Below are 17,205 nucleotides of genomic sequence, written 5' to 3' on the forward strand. Positions count from 1 at the left end.
CAGTAAAGCATCCTGAGACCATTCATGTGTGGGGTTGCTTCTCATCCAAGGGAGTGGGCTCACTCAAAGTTTTGCCCCAAAACACAGCCATGAATAAAGAATGGTACCAAAACACCCTCCAACAGCAACTTCTTCCAACAATCCAACAACAGTTTGGTGAAGAACAATGCATTTTCCAGCACGATGGAGCACCGTGCCATAAGGCAAAAGTGACAACTAAGTGGCTCGGGGACCAAAACGTTGAAATTTTGGGTCCATGGCCTGGAAACTCCCCAGATCTTAATCCCATTGAGAACTTGGTCAATCCTCAAGAGGTGGGTGGACAAACAAAAACCCACTAATTCTGACAAACTCCAAGAAGTGATTATGAAAGAATGGGTTGCTATCAGTCAGGATTTGGCCCAGAAGTTGATTGAGAGCATGCCCAGTTGAATTGCACAGGTCCTGAAAAAGAAGGGCCAATACTGCAAATACTGACTTTTTGCATAAATGTGATGTAATTGTCGACAAAAGCCTTTGAAATGTATGAAGTGCTTGTAATTATATTTCAGTACATCACAGAAACAACTGAAACAAAGATTTAAAAGTAGTTTAGCAGCAAACTTTGTGAAAACTAATATTTGTGTCATTCTCAAAACTTTTGGCCACGACTGTACAGTAACTTGATAATTAAATGTGTCAGTATACAATAAAATAATGAGTCAGTTTATGATAATAAAAACAAATGATTTAAACACTTGTAATGATTGTAATTATTCTACTGACCCCCTTGTAATTATGTGATGGACACTGGTCCCAAAGAATAGCAAAAATCTCTATTTTCAGCAAAAAAGATCAAGGAGAGTCAGTGTGGGATTACATGAAGAGACACACATAACTAAAACACAGGAACTGTGGTTAGGTCTCAAAGATGTTAGCATACTTTTAAATAATAAATGCCTAAAAATGCTTATGCCTAAAAAGGCTGTTAGATTAAAAAAAAAAAAAAGTAACCATATCCTCAAAGTAAACATTTAAAACTTTTCCCTTTCTTTTCTAATAACTGAAAAGAGATTAAACTAAAATCTCCATGGACTGAACGAAAAGGGTAATTTAATAAAAAGAAGGTTGATACAAAGGGAGAATGATTAACTCACCCTCTGTTTCCTCTTTGTTTGCAGATAGCTCTGGATTCTTTCTTGTAATGCAAGTCACACCTGAAAACATGTTTACAAGTTTTTTTTTTCTTTTGTATAAAAAAATTGAATTAAACTTGAAAGGCTTCACATGCATAATGGAAACTTACTTAGAAGGTCCATTACTTCTCGTGTGACCAAACGCAACAGCTGCTCTTCCACCACTTCCTGAGTCACATGGTTCTCTTCATAGGCCTCCTCCTCCTGACCACTAAAATATGAATAGAATAAAATTAAATATACATGCAAGCAGCAATTAAGGGGCCAAGCACAACAGAAGCAAAACAAGGAGGTAAGCAAACATGGCAGGGAGTATCAGACTAACTGAAATCCCATAAATACAATTACCATCACCTTTAACAATAACTTGTATGTAAATGGTGTAAAAGATTCAAAATTTAGTGAAGATTGGACAAACAGTTTTAAGAGAATTATTAATTAACCAAATTATAAAAAAATAAACAAAATAAAGAAATATCACTGTAATACTATGACCAAATATGATGTTCTTGATGTTTCTAGCTTTGAATGTCTAGCATTTAAACTTGCTGGCCCTGCTCCACTTCTGATTCTGTTAGTTTATAGACCCCTTAAATATAACTCAAGTTTCCTTTCTGAGTTGATTGAACTTCTCACTTGCGCCTGTGCCCAGCATAACAGAATCATAATGCTTGGTGACTTTAACATACATGTTGATTCTGATTGTAATTCTGGAAAATACTTTTTGTCTGTTCTGGATTATTTTGATTTATCTTAGAATATTCCTTTTCCCACGCATTCACATTCTCTTGATTTGCTTTGCACTGTTGGTATTGACAATGTTGGTTATGAATCTATTTGTAATGTTTTGGATGACCTTGCTCCACTAAAAACTAGAACTGCCCCGACCACTCACTCCTCTCCTTGGTTCACCCTTGAACTTAACAGTAATAAAATCTGAATGTAGGAGTTTTGAATTACTTTATTAAAAAAAAAATCTTCCCTTGAAGTGCTTGCTTTTGCTTGTTCAGATATTGAAATATAAAGAAGTACTTAACACTGTACGCTCTACCTATCTCTCCATTATCTATCTATCTCTCCGTCCTTAAAGCCAAGTTAACCCTAAAGCTCTTTTCTCTGAGATCAACAAACTTGTTAAACCATCGTCAGTAGCTATTAATGGCACTGTTGAGCTTTGTGACAGTTTTGAGTAAAAAAAATAATAATAATAATAATTACCAAGCCTTTTCTCCATCTGTCTCTCCCCAACTTTCTCCGTGTCTGGTAGGTCACCCCACTCAACACTTTCTTACCCACAAATACATCTTTGGTTGAACAACTGATTATCTAATCTAACTTTGCCTCCTGCACACTTGATCCCATTCCAACATACCTATTCAAAACCCTTTTGCCTTCACTCATCCAACTTATTACTCATATTATAAATGGATCCCTTGCCACTGGCTTTTAAAAAAGTGGTTAATGATCTCGTTCTGGTTTCTGATTCAGGAGGCCACAGTATCCTGGTTCTCCTTGTTCTGAATGCAGCATTTGATACTGTTTGCCACTCTGTACTTGTTTCTAGACTACCTGCTATAGGTATCACTAGTGCTGCTCTTCAGTGGCTAACTTCTTATCTATTGGATAGACAGCAATTCCCTTTCGAGGGAACTCTCACTGCGTCCTCTAGAGGGCGCTATTGGGGAACGCAGAAGCGTGACTCGTGTCTGAAGTATACATAGAAAAACTACATGAAATGGCCGGCGACAGCTTATAACGTCACCGTGGCATGACGGTCGCTGCCGGTGCGTCACTACCAGGCGACACAGTATAAAGTAGTAGTAGTAGTAGTATATTGTCATTGTACAATTTGCATGTACAACGAAAATTAATAGTGCTAACCAGTCAAAGTGCAACATAAAATAAATGCGAATTAATCTAAGATAATAAAATAGATATGTACATCCATAGATAGATAAAAAAAATAAGATAAATAAGTAAGTATAGAAAAATTGTACCCAGTCACATTCACCATCTGTCCGTTTTGTTACACATTTCATGAAACCCGCGTTTTTGAATTATTTAGTGGTTATAGCTGTTGGATAAAAACAGTTTTTAAGTCGGTTTGCCCTGGCTCTAATTGTCCTGTATTGCCTCCCTGACGGTAACAGTTCAAACAGATCATATCCAGGATGTGATGTGTCTTTGATGATATTTTGGGCTTTCTTAATACAGTGCGTACTGTATAGATCACCAATGTTGGGAGAGGGCAGCCTAAGATCTTCTGGGCCGTATTTATGACCCTCTGAAGCGCTTTCCTCTGAGCCACTGTGCAGCTAGTGAACCATATGCCAATGTAGTAGGTTAAGATGCTCTCCAGTGCGCACCGATAAAAGGACACCAGTAGTCTCTGAGTGACGTTATTCTTCCTCAGCACTCTAAGGAAGTAGAGTCTCTGCTGTGCCTTTTTCAACAGCTCAGATGTATTTGTGCTCCAAGTCAGGCCCTCCTCTATCTGAACAGCTACCCTCTCTACGCAGTCCCCACTGATTGAAAGTGGAATAATGTCAGTTTTCTTCCTCCTGCAGTCAATGATCAGCTCCTTGGTCTTTGTGGTGTTGAGGAGCAGGTTATTCTCCTTACACCACCATGAGAGCTGCTCCACCTCATCCCTATAAGCTAACTCATCCCCTCCTGATATAAGTCCCACCACAGTAGTGTCATCTGCAAACTTCACAATGGTGTTGCTATGGTGAGCTTGGGTGCAGTCGTGTGTGTAAAGAGTGTAAAGCAGGGGGCTCAGAACACAGCCCTGTGGGGAGCTGGTGCTGAGGCTAAGGGCCATGGAAGTATGTCGGCCCAATCTGACCCTCTGACTGCGATCAGACAGAAAGCTATTAATCCACATGCAGATGGAATGTGGAAGCCCCAAGTCCTTAAGTTTAGCCGTCAGTTTGTCGGGAAGGATGGTGTTGAACACCGAACTATAATCCAAAAAGAGCATCCGGACGTAGCTCCCCTGCTTCTCCAGGTGGGACAGTGCAAAATGGAGGGCTGTAGCCAAGGCGTCCTCTGTGGATCTATTCCCCCTGTAGGCGAACTGGTGACTGTCAAAGCCTGGTGGAAGGAATGATGTAATGTAACTGCGGACCAATTTTTCGAAGCACTTCATTACCACTGGTGTGAGTGCAACAGATCGGTAGTCACTCAGGCTCGAGATGTGAGATTTCTTTGGTAATGGGACTATGGTAGAGGATTTCAGACACGATGGAACAATGGACGGGGCCAGCGATTAGTTGAAAATCTTGGTAAAGATTCCAGCCAGCTGGACTCCCTGCCACACCTGCCTGCTGTTGTTACTGTCCAGATGGTCCTCAATCCTCCTCCTATAATCCATCTTGGCCTCTCTGATGCCTCTCTTCAGGTTAGCTCGGGCAGCACTATATTGCTCCCGATTTCCAGACCTGAAAGCGGTGTTCTCCCTCTGAGCAGCCGCTTGACCTCTCCAGTCATCCAGGGCTTCAGGTGGGAAAAAACCTGAATGCGTTTGTCCACTGTGACCGTGTCTGTACAGTTCTTTATGTAGTACAGCACACTGTCTGTGAACACTTCTAGGTCATTATGTCCAAACACCTCCCAGTTAGTCCTGTCGAAACAGTCCTGCAGCTGCTGAGAGGCCCCATCAGGCCAAGTTTTGATGATTTTTGTATTGATAGGGGCCGTTTTACAGAGGGGGCATATTCTTGCTGTATTTCTGGGACATGTTTGTGGTGTTTTTCTTGCTCTTTGGAAAGCATCTTTGAGCTCCCTGATCTGGTCTTTGACTATGACTGTGGCATTTCATCTATTTGGATCTGTCTTCGACCTATCTACCTTGACGTTATGGCCACTTTTGGCCCCCAGTTCCCCACTACTTTAAGGCTACGGTCCTCTTTTCAGGTAAGCTCCAGGAAAATATCCCTTTGCAGAAGGTTCCTGGACACCCCTAGCTGGACATACATGTTCTGAGACCACCTGGGCTCATACCATCTAAGGAAAGGAATGACGAGTCTGCAGCGAATACTCCCCCTCTGGTCGCGGTGTTCGTCCTCCTGGGTGTTGTCTCCGAGGAGAAACCTCTCAGGCCCCGGTTCCTGTTTGGGGAAAGATGTATGCCCTGCTGAGACAGGAACATAAGTCCACCTAGGATTGATGTCAGTCTACCCCCTTTGTAGCCTGAGGGCGGAGGAGGAAATCGCTAAAGTGTGCTCCCCTTTCTGCGGAAAGAGTTTATTCAGAGTACCACTCTCTCTGACAAGCTAGGTTTTCCTCCCTGTTTCCTGTGTTAGGAGCCTATCCCCTTTGTCCAGGTTGATTCTCTTCAGGCCTCACGCACGAGCAGGGCTCTCCCCTTTCTGAGGAAAGGGTCCTCAATGAGTGCCCCCTCGTTAAGGACAGGTGTTCCTCCCTGGCCTTCAGGGTAAGGAGTCTGTCCTCATGACTTCCAGGAATATTCCCTTTCTCAGGGCCTTGAAATGAGCTTGGTTGCTCCCCTTTCTGCGGAAAGTGACCTTAGAGCACCACCCTCTGGTGGGTTTTATCCCTCCCAGTCCTTCAGGGTTTGGAGCCTACCCATGACACACTACCTCCCTCTCAGGTCTCCTGAATCGGGCATGATTTGTTCCCCTTTGCGAATGGTCCCATTAGAGCACCATTCCTGGCAGGTTAGGTGTGCTCCCCTTCTGAGGAAGGGTAATCTCTGAGCACCACCCCCCATCCTGGTAGTAGGGTGTTCCTCCCTGTGGTCCAGGGTTAAGAGCCTGTCTGTTCCTGACTTCTGGGTTGAGTATAAAGCTCCCTTTCAGGCATCTATGTGGACTGGGCTTAGCACGTTCCCCTTTACACTAAAGGGTCCCTCTAGAGCATCGCCCCCTCTTGAGAACTGGTGTTACTCCCTGCAGCTCAGGGTTAGGAATCTGTCCTTTGTCTACCTCCATTATTTGATGGTCAGTTCTAGCTCCATGACTTCATCAGTCGACTTAAAGTTTGCGGACTGTCTGTCCCGTTTGAGGGCATCATCTTGACAAACCTGGAGCTTTAGTAGTGAAAACCCCAGGGAAAACACTCTTTCTAAAATCCATTGCGATGGTAAGTGTCCCACGCTAGTCTCTGGGCACTTTTTACGCGGTCTCTTCGTTCCCATCCTTGAGTTGGTCTCCTTGGGCCCAACTCCACTCAGATATCATCTACGATGTCTCCTAACCATCTGTTATATAGGGCGCGTCACCCTACGGTGACCCCTACTAGAACGGTTTCTTTTCCGGGACAGGTCTGCTACTCTCTATCTGTGAGTCAGTTCACTGAGGGAACTAGACCCGGTAGTGTTGGCAGTTCCTTTTCTGATAAGTCTAAGTCTGTTTCCCCCGAAGGAATCGCTTGAAATTAAATTTAATTTGGAATCTCTTTCAAACCATTTGGTTGTACAGTGTTCAGACGAAGTATTTACTTTTAGTTTGTAATAATTTGCGTTCCAAATTTGTATGGCGACGCATCAGAAGTACCATATCTATTCCACAAAATGACAGTAACAGATGAAAATAACTGTCATTTTTACCCATTCGGTCAAATATTTCGGTGCAAAGAGCAATATTAGTTTTAACTTTTCTATAAATTTGCAAATGACCATGAAATAAGCTGGATAATCAACGGCATGCCATGTATTAAAGGATCTTAAATGCACTTTGTGGAGGCATTTAAAAACGGCAAAGCAAAAAGGTTTTAAACCTCCACGTTGTGCATTTAAAATCCTTTAATGCACAGCAAACCACTGACTATCCCTTACATGATGTATTGTATGGAGATTCTGAATGATATATATAAATATATATATGTAGGAAGGTGCTGCGTGACTGAAACTCTTCTGCCATGGGATTTCCATCCCGTGGTAACTAGGAATTACACAAGATTCAGTCTGGATTCAGAATACCCAAGAAGAGATGATGACAACCCCTCAGAGGACTGCCGATGATGCCAGCCTTGAAACAACATACAGCACTACACAGATTTTCTACAAGTTTAATTGCAACACATAATCACTACACCATTATTATTTTTAATATTTATATCATATGTACATCGACTTAACATACAGTAGTCACCACTAACAAGCTACTAAATATATTATAGTAGCCTACATTTTTGTACAGCTGCTTTGCAACGATTTGTATTGTGAAAAGCGCTATACAAATAAACTTGAATTGAATTGAAACGTTTGTTGATTTAAATATGCACTGAGCACTTTTGCACTTTATAAGAATAAAAAAAGTTTGCTAGTATCTCGGCATGTAATCCTATTATTTGGATACATAAACAAGTTTGGTAACACTTTTTAATAACTACACACTATGAGTCATTAGTTAAGCATTGGTAAATAGTTAATTAACCATTTATAAAGCATTATTCCTACATTAATAGACATTTGCAAGCAGTTCATAATTGTATTTTCATAATTTATTAAGGATCAGTTAATCATTTTGAAATTACGCATTACATTATTTACAAACCGGTTAGTTAGTGGTTGTAAGTGGTTCATGAGATCATTTAGAAAGTCAAGTCAAGTCACCTTTATGTATATAGTGCTTAGAGTGTTAATAAACTATTTAAATGCACATTTACATCTTATTATTCAGATATATATTAACAGTTAGTCCGTGTGTTAATAAATGCTTTAATAACATATTCCTACTGTAACTCAGAATTAATTCAGGCAGTTATAAAACATTTACTAGCTGTCAGTTGATGGTTTTTGTGAGCTAATCTAAAGTGAGGACTATTTATGCTTTGTAAAGTGTTTACAAAAGTCGTTCTCCTGTTCTGGCGATATCACTTTTAGCATAGCTTAGCATAGATACTTATTACTTATTACTTTACAAAGCATAAATAGTCCTCACTTTAGATGAGCTCACAAAAACATTAACTGACAGCTAGTTTGTTTTATAACTGCCTGAATTAATTATGAGTTACAGTAGGAATATGTGTTAAAGCATTTATTAACACACTAACTTAATATATGTCTGCATAATAAGATGTATAAATGTGCATTCAAATGGTTTATGAATCATTTACTAACACTTTCTAAATGATCTCATGAACCACTTTCAACTACTAACTAACCGGTTTGTAAATAATGTAATGCTTAATTTAGAAATTATTAACTGATCCTTACTAAAGTATGAAAATACAATTAAGCATATTATACAGATGCTTATAAAACAAGAATAGAGCATTTATAGCTGTATTTATGAACTGCTTACAAATGTCTACTAATGTACGAATAATGCTTTATAAATGAGTAATTAACTATTTACCAATGCTTAACTAATGACTCACACTGTGTAGTTATTATAAAGTGTTACAAGTTTTTTTGCTCTTTGATAGATTCTATTGTTGATTACATTAGATTTCTTGTTTCACCTATTTGTACAGTAAATCACACTTGTTAAACACTTTTTAATCATCTAGATGTGTCAAGATTAACACTTATACAGTACAGAAACACATTTCCAAAACTGTAAAAAGATATTTAAAAATAAAGCGCTCATTAATTATTTTATGATAAACATTTTACCGTCTTAAATGCACTCATTTATTTAGCCTATAAATTAAAATAATAATAATAATAATAATAATAATAATAAAATAATAATAATAATAATAATAATACCTACTATTACTTTTATTACTATTGTTATTATTACATTTACGTTGCATATGCATTTAGAAAAAAGCTTTTATATAAAACCACTTAAAAAAGAGGAACAAACTAGTCAAAAGTTAGTCATCATAAAACAATGCCAAGTTTATTATACAACAATAAGTTTTAAGATTATTGCAAATTTGACTCACACATTGATATTGATATTCTTGTTAATTAAATGATGCAATGAACAGTTTAGAACAGATGCAGTTCATATTAGTTTCCTATAGTGTTGAGCAATATGCTCAATTTCAAATAGTCCTATTGCAACCTGTGAGATCGTGATACACGATATTGTCGTGCTAATTTATTAATTTACTTACTTCGCTTCATTGCCGGAATGTGAATTAACTCTAGCGCAAGGCTTAAAGCAGTCTAGTATTTTTCAGCAAGTTGTTCAGAAAGCAGCTACAGAAAGGAAGCAAAAAAAAAAAAAAAAAAAATTACATTATGGAAGAACATTGACTTTCTAGCGCGAGTACATGTAATCCCAATTATAATCAGTGAAGTGGTATGATGAATACACTGCACATGTCTGCACATTTCTGAAGATTGACAGAAGCATCTCTCCGCGCTGCATCGCTATAGATAGGCACCTAGTGTATTTTTGATGGACAATAAATAATAATAATAATAATAATAATAATAATAATAATAATAATAATAATAATAATAATAATAATAATATTAAATCATCTTGTTATCGTCAAAGGCATCAGCAACAGGAGATATCTCTGACAACCCTAGCTTCCTATGCATAATGCTCATTATTAAGGACAAAAAAACCTGATCATTTGTCAAATTCAAATGTTTTAACATTTTTGGGCAGTAAGTTGAAATGGTATTTTGATACATCATTCATCGGGTTAATGATTTAATGCATTAGCACTGGTGTAATCTATAACAACATCCTCCAAAACCAGAATGTTACATATTTACTGACAAGACAGCCAATTTATAGTCAAAATAGATCTTAGTTTTATCATCAACATACAGAGCATTTTCCAAAGAAATGCTGACCAAAGATAAGCTGACATTAGAGTTACAGCTAGCCAGGGGTGTCACACAATAAGTGTGAAAAGAAGTTTGTCAACTTGAAAGCAGCGTGAATTTTCAGATTCGTACAATATACAATATGCACACAAATATTTATAGTATTATACAACACTAAAATGTCTTACCACAGACTGGTCCGTTGGTTGATGATCTGCCACCGAAAGTTCAGTCTCTGTTTTTAATGAAGTAAAAAACAGCACATAACATTAGGCAAATTCTGTACTGCAAGCAATACTGGTTTTTGGTCATTTACACCCCTGCCCTGCACATTTTGCATGTCTCCCTCATCTAACACACCTGATTCAAATCATCAGCTCATTAGTAGAGATTTCAAGACCTGATTTGGGTGTGTCTAATAAGGGGAACATACAAAATGTGCAGGGCAGGGGTGCCTTCAGGACAGGTTTGAAAACCACTGCTTTTAGAGGATGGTCCTGCCCCTATTTTTTTTTTCAGGAACAATTTTGGTACCGTTTATATCCTTATTAAATGTATGCATTTTATGTGATATTCTTTTATCCAAAACGGTAACACCACTTTATAATAACTACACACTATGAACCATTAGTTAAGCATTAGTAAATAGTCAATTCATCGTTTATAAAGCATTATCCCTACATTAATAGGCAGTAGTAAGCAGTTTATAGATGGAGCTATAAATGTTTTGTTCCTAATTTAAAAGCATATCTATAATGTTTTTAATAATTGTATTTTCATAATGCATTCATGATCAATGAATCATTTCTGAATTAAGTATTATATTATTAACAGACCAGTTATTTAGGAGTTGTCAGAGGTTCATTATATAATTTAGAAAGTGTAACTAAATGATACATTTAAATAAACTTTAAATGCACATTTATAGATATTATTTAGACATATAATAGTTACTGTAAAATTGTACACGTTATAAAACGGAAAAAAAAGACTCTGCAATGTCATAAAAAAAGCAACAAAAATATACGTCAACAAAATAAGCAACAAAAAAATGAAGAAATATGAAGATATGTTGGTATTTAGGAATTATTATTTTTTTGTACATTTTGTTACAGAGGTTTATTTTTTTCATTATAAAAAGTGTACAAGTTTTTCTCTTTAAATCTCCTTTGTAAAAGCTTTACGAGGTATAAATAGTCTTCACTTTAGATGAGCTCACAAAAACCATTAACTGACAACTACTAAATATTTTAACTACTTGAATTAAGAAAGGAAAGGAGGTGAAGTGAGGCCAAGTATGGTGACCCATACTAGGAATTTGTGCTCTGCATTTAACCCATCCAAGTGCACACACACAGTAGTGAACACACACCCGGAGCAGTGGGCAGCCATTGCTGCGGCGCCCGGGCAGCAGTTGGGGGATCGGTGCCTTGCTCAAGGGACTCACCTCAGTCGTGGTATTGAGGGTGGAGAGAGTGCTGTACATTCACTCCCCCCACCTACATCTTCCGGGTGAACGCTGGCACTATTAGCTGCCGCTGCTCAGGGAGGGAATTTTAAATGTTTTAACTTCTGGTATTTTTTTTTTTTTTTTTTTTTTAAATCTTAATGCATTTACGAATGCATGAATGAACTATTTTAAACTGTTTCGAGGAGTCACTCTGACTTTTCCGCGCGGATTCCGCGGGTTTGTACGCTGATTGATCGGCGTGTTGATGCTCTCTACGGTTGCCGGTTTGCCTGCTGGTTACTGACCCGTCAACCCGTCAAAGATCAGTTATGAAGATCTCTGAGCTACTGGTGCGGATGAGCTACATCTGGATCGTCCATTCTGCTGTGTATCATTCTGTGGTATGGATGATACTCCAGTATACAGCGGCGGAGCTTATTCAGCTCCGTTTGCGTTCTTTTGATCTTCCGCCAGCTCGGCATCTTCTCTCGGATATTGTGTACATACCACGTCGGAAATATATACATCGCGGATCTCGGCGGAATTATAACATCGATGGCTCATGTCAAATACGGTCCTTTTGGTCGTCTAAACCACGCCCAGAGAGGAGGTCCACACGGACTGCTGACCACAGTGTACTAACCAACCTGGCCAGATCGATTGGCAACGATCCTGGTAATAACACCTTTTCCTTTGGATTACTTAATATACGATCACTTTCCATTAAAGGACCGTTGGTGTACGATCTGCTGTCTGACCGCAAGTTTGACTTTCTCTGTTTAACTGAGACTTGGCAGAAACCAGCTGACTTCTTTCACCTAAACCAGTCTGTTCCCCCTGGATATGGTTATGTTTGTAAATCCCGTGTTACGGGACGGGGAGGGGGGCTAGCGATATTGTACAAAGAGAAATTAAAAGTATCTCAGATAACTCTGCCTGTATATTCTTCTTTTGAAGTAATTGCCTTAAAAATGAATGGAGCAATTCCTACTATTCTTACAACTATCTACCGCCCTCCCAAGGGCAACAATGTTTTTTTACCTGAACTTTCTGACCTCTTGACTCATCTATGTTCCATGTCCCCAAATGTCATTATGCTGGGTGATTTTAACATTCATGTAGATAATGTCAGTAATGCATTCACAAGTGAATTTATATCATGCCTGGATTGTTTTAGTATGCAGCAATTTAACACACTGCCCACTCATTCTAAGGGGCATACTCTTGATCTTGTCTGCTGTTCTGGCATAGCACCTTACAATTTTACTGTTTCAGATCTGGCTATATCGGATCATCTGTTGGTGTCTTTTTGTGCCCAGCTGGCAATTTCTAAGGCAAAACCATGTCGCCCGATCACATATCGGAATATTAAGAACATTGATGTGCTTACTCTCTCTGATGAACTTGCTATCTTTTCCAGTAATTCTGATTTCTCGACTGTTGATGAACTGGTTTCACACTATAACGATGGACTGAATATGATTCTAGATGATTTTGCACCTGTGAGAACTCGAACTGTTTCATTTGAACATTCAGCTCCTTGGTTCACACCGGAACTGCGTGAACTTAAAACCAAAGGCCGTAGGTTAGAGCGTTTATACGGCAGGTCTGGCCTTACTGTGCATAAAGAGATGTATGTTGAACACACTTTAAACTACCGAAATGCACTGTCTGAAGCTAAATCTGCTTATTACGCCAACATAATTGGAGTCAGCAATGGGAACTCCAGGACTCTTTTCTCTGTGGTAAACAATATTCTGCGACCTCCTGATTCTTTTCCATCTGATATGTATTCCACTGACTTATGTGAACGTTTTATGACTTTCTTTGAGTCTAAGGTGAATAATGTATATCAGCAATTACTTATTACTACCTCCTGTCAGCCTATTTCTCACGTACCTTTCCACTCTGCTTTTTCTACTTTTACACTACCAACTACTTTAGAGATAGCGGGTCTGATAAATAAATCTAAATCTTCGACTTGTCAGCTAGACCCTTTACCAACTCAATTAGTGAAAGCTTGTTTACCAGCCCTTCTGCCACTGATTACTAAAATTGTTCATGCTTCACTTGTTTCTGGTTCGGTACCTTCTTCTCTTAAAACAGCTATTATTACTCCCATACTTAAGAAACCAGGGGCTGATCCACTTAACTTTGATAATTTTCGTCCAATCTCAAATTTACCATTTATCTCTAAGGTAGTGGAAAAGTGTATTGCAACTCAAATTCATGACCATCTTTCTAATAATAATTTGTACGAACAATTTCAATCTGGTTTTCGTTCTCACCATAGTACTGAGACTGCTCTTATCAGAATTACCAATGACCTGCTGCTGGCAGCTGATTCTGGGCTTTTAACCATACTTGTGCTCCTTGACTTGAGCGCTGCCTTTGACACTATCTCACATAAAATACTTCTCGACAGGTTAACTTCTATTGGGATTACTGGCACTGCTCTGTCTTGGTTTAAGTCGTATTTTTGTGGACGCACTCAGCGAATTCATTTAAAAAGCTTCAGATCAAGAACGTCTACAGTCACTACTGGTGTTCCACAGGGTTCTGTCTTGGGCCCGCTTCTTTTTACTATTTATATGCTTCCGCTTGGTTATATTTTAAGAAAACATGGTATTAATTTTCATTGTTACGCTGATGACACACAACTTTATCTGTCTGCAAAACCCACTGGTTCTTTTCCTCCACCATCTTTGTCCAGCTGTTTAGCTGAAATTAAAGATTGGCTATCAGCTAACTTTCTGATGCTAAATGGCAACAAAACTGAGGCCCTACTTGTCGGCAGTAGATCAGTTCTGTCTAAATTTAACAGTTTTTCTCTGTACATTGACAATAATGCAATTTGTCCCTCCTCGCAGGTTAAGAATTTGGGTGTTATCATGGACAGCACACTATCCTTTGAAACTCACATTAATAATATCACGCGGACTGCATATTACCATCTGCGTAACATTAGTCGTCTTCGTCCTTTTCTCTCAATGAATAATACAGCAGTCCTTATTCATGCACTAGTCACCTCACGTATAGACTATTGTAATGCCCTTCTCACTGGTGTTCCCTCTAAACTGCTACATAAGCTTCAGTTGGTTCAGAATTCTGCAGCTCGTGTTATCTCTAGAACACCTTCCTTTCAGCACATTTCTCCAGTTCTACAGCAATTGCACTGGCTCCCAGTAAAGTATCGAATTGAATTCAAGATTCTGCTACTTACTTATAAGGCACTTCATAATCTTGCACCTCAATACCTTACTCAACTTCTGCATGTGTACACCCCTTCACATGCTCTCAGATCTTCATCTTCAATTTCTCTTGTGGTACCTCGGATTCGACTAGCTACTATGGGTGCTAGATCCTTTAGCTATGCTGCCCCCCGCTTATGGAATTCCCTTCCCATTGATGTTCGCAACAGTGATTGTCTGTCGACTTTTAAAAAACGTCTTAAGACACATCTTTTTATACAGGCTTTTTTATAATATATTTTATTGAGTCCTTAATGCACCTCATTTCTATATGCGGACTGTTTACTGTGTGTTTTTGTTTTATGTAGTGATTTGTATCTTTATTTATTTGTATTTTTATTTGCTTGTGAGGTGACCTTGGGTGTTTTGAAAGGCGCCATCAAATAAAATGTATTATTATTATTATTAATCCCTGCCGGACCTGAGACTCGAACCTGCAACCTTTGGGTTACAAGTCCAACTCTCTAACCATTAGGCCACGGCTGCCCCGGCCACGGCTGCCCCAATAATTCATTACAGTAGTAATAAAGCATTTATTAACACTATTACTGTATTTATAAATAATATGTATAAATGTACATTTAAATAGCTCATTAAACATTTACTTACACTTTCTAAATGATCTTATGAACCACTGATGACAACTAAATAACTGATTTGTAAATAATGTAACACTTCATTTAGAAATGATAAATTGATCATTAATAACGTTTATGAAAATACAGTTGAACTAGGGTTGGGCATCTAAGGTATAATGCCAATCCGATACGTATCTCGAAACAAAGTATCCGATCCGATATATTAACGATACATTTGTGACATATTGCGATGCAATACGATACGATTCACACCCATATCACGATACGATGCAATAATTCAGCACTAACTAATTAGATCAAGTTTATGTGATGATGAGAAAGAGGATGCGGTGCCATTGAATGAGTTTGGATTATTTATTAACCAAGTAAAACCAAGACTTTTTGATTATGTATATATGTGTGTATCTATATATATGTGTGTGTGTGTGTGTATGACAGATTTAAAGCTCCTGAATTCTTTAATTCAGACATTCTAAACAACTACAGAGTACTTTTTCTAAAGTAAGTGAACCTGCCAAACAGAACAGGGAGATGCCAAAATACCACTCACTAAACCTGTCAATTTGAACTGGACTGACCGAATATCTACTGTTTGTATCCATTATAAAATGAACATACAAATGATAAATACAGCAAATACATACTATATCTGTTGATGCTGGTGCTCATATGTGCATAAACACAACTGGCCCTTACAAGATCCATCTCTATGGGTGAGCATCCATTATAAAACACTCACAAGACATTCATTTTGACAACTATGCAAATATTTTGAAATTTCACACAAAAATACTATGGATCAGAGCTCCGAAAGCATGACTAGTTCATGAATCAACAGCGGACTTATGCGTGCCTAGACTCCGATATGCAAGAGTGTCATTGTTACTATTACTCTGATCGTCTTTACTTTTACATTAGTGCGAGGGTTTCTTTCATGCAGTCAAGAGATGAAGTAGAGACCCGTTTTTCCGCGGGGGTATAGGTTACTTTTATGTGGGCTTTTGCTGGTGGGAGTGGGACAAAAAAAAAAACATACATTTCTGCAGGAGCGGGCAGGAGCGGGACTAAAAAATCAGTCCCTTGCAGGTCTCTGATGATGTTTGCGTGCCGCGGTTGAAAGTTTTGAGCCGCCGTTCAGTCTGTGTTTAACAGTGCGATGAGGCTTGTTGCGCCGAGTCCAAAGCAATCAATCACAGAACACGAAAGAGGCCGTGCTTTGACCATTTTAGGATAAAATTTAAATTAATTTTAAGCCATCTCGCGGGCCACCGGTTGAGAATCCCTGCTCTATGTGACATTCTGGACACGCCCCGGTCTCTGTGTTGTGATAGGCTACGTCATTCACGCAGCAGTGAAGGGAGACGTGCTTGAGAAACAGTTCAGAGGGGAGAAAACAATCTAACAATATTTTCCACTTTCTAAATAAAAGTATTGTATGTCTACTAATAATTATAAAGAAATAAATCGGGATTTACCGATGCAGATATGTTAGAAACGATGCATCGCGATGCATCGCCATCCTATGCGCACTTTTTAAACCGATGCATCGCATCGTTAACTTTTTAAACCGATGCACCGAGTGAATCGGGGAATCTTCCCATCCCTAAGTTGAACACATTATAGATGTTTAAAAATCAAGAACAAAGCATTTAGAGCTGCATTTATAAACTGCTTAATACGGTCTACTAATGTAGAGATAATGATTTATAAATGATGAATTGACTATTTACTGATGCTTAATTAATAGTTCATAGTGTGTAGTTATTATAACCTTTAATAAAGTGTAACCTTTAAAACTAATTTTATTAGAATACTAAGATTCTATATGGCTGTTAAACATCTTTGCACTGCAGAGGTGGCACAGAAAGTTGTGATATAATATCATTTACACTGCAACTGCAGAAAAACTGAATATTTAAGTATGAAATCTTAAAAAAAAATAATAATAATAATAAATTAAACTTTTAAATATGAAACAAAATTGACTAGAAGGTGGCAGCAGGTCTTAATATGAGAGTTCTTG

At 38.4% G+C, this 17,205-nt stretch overlaps 1 protein-coding gene across 1 annotated transcript in view; it reads right to left on the reverse strand.

Annotated features, from left to right (window-relative positions):
* The window catches only part of xpo5 (exportin 5), a 117,386-nt gene that overhangs the window by 41,009 nt on the left and 59,172 nt on the right, over positions 1-17,205 (reverse strand). The window contains exons 26-28 of the mRNA XM_073835223.1: positions 10,071-10,117; positions 1,286-1,386; positions 1,137-1,196 (exon numbers count right to left, since the gene is read on the reverse strand). Coding sequence (XP_073691324.1) covers positions 1,137-1,196; positions 1,286-1,386; positions 10,071-10,117 — 208 coding nt within the window. The remainder of the gene's footprint in view (positions 1-1,136; positions 1,197-1,285; positions 1,387-10,070; positions 10,118-17,205) is intronic.

The sequence above is a fragment of the Garra rufa genome, chromosome 2 (assembly GCF_049309525.1).
Source record: "Garra rufa chromosome 2, GarRuf1.0, whole genome shotgun sequence".
NCBI classification, from domain to species: Eukaryota; Metazoa; Chordata; class Actinopteri; order Cypriniformes; family Cyprinidae; genus Garra; species Garra rufa.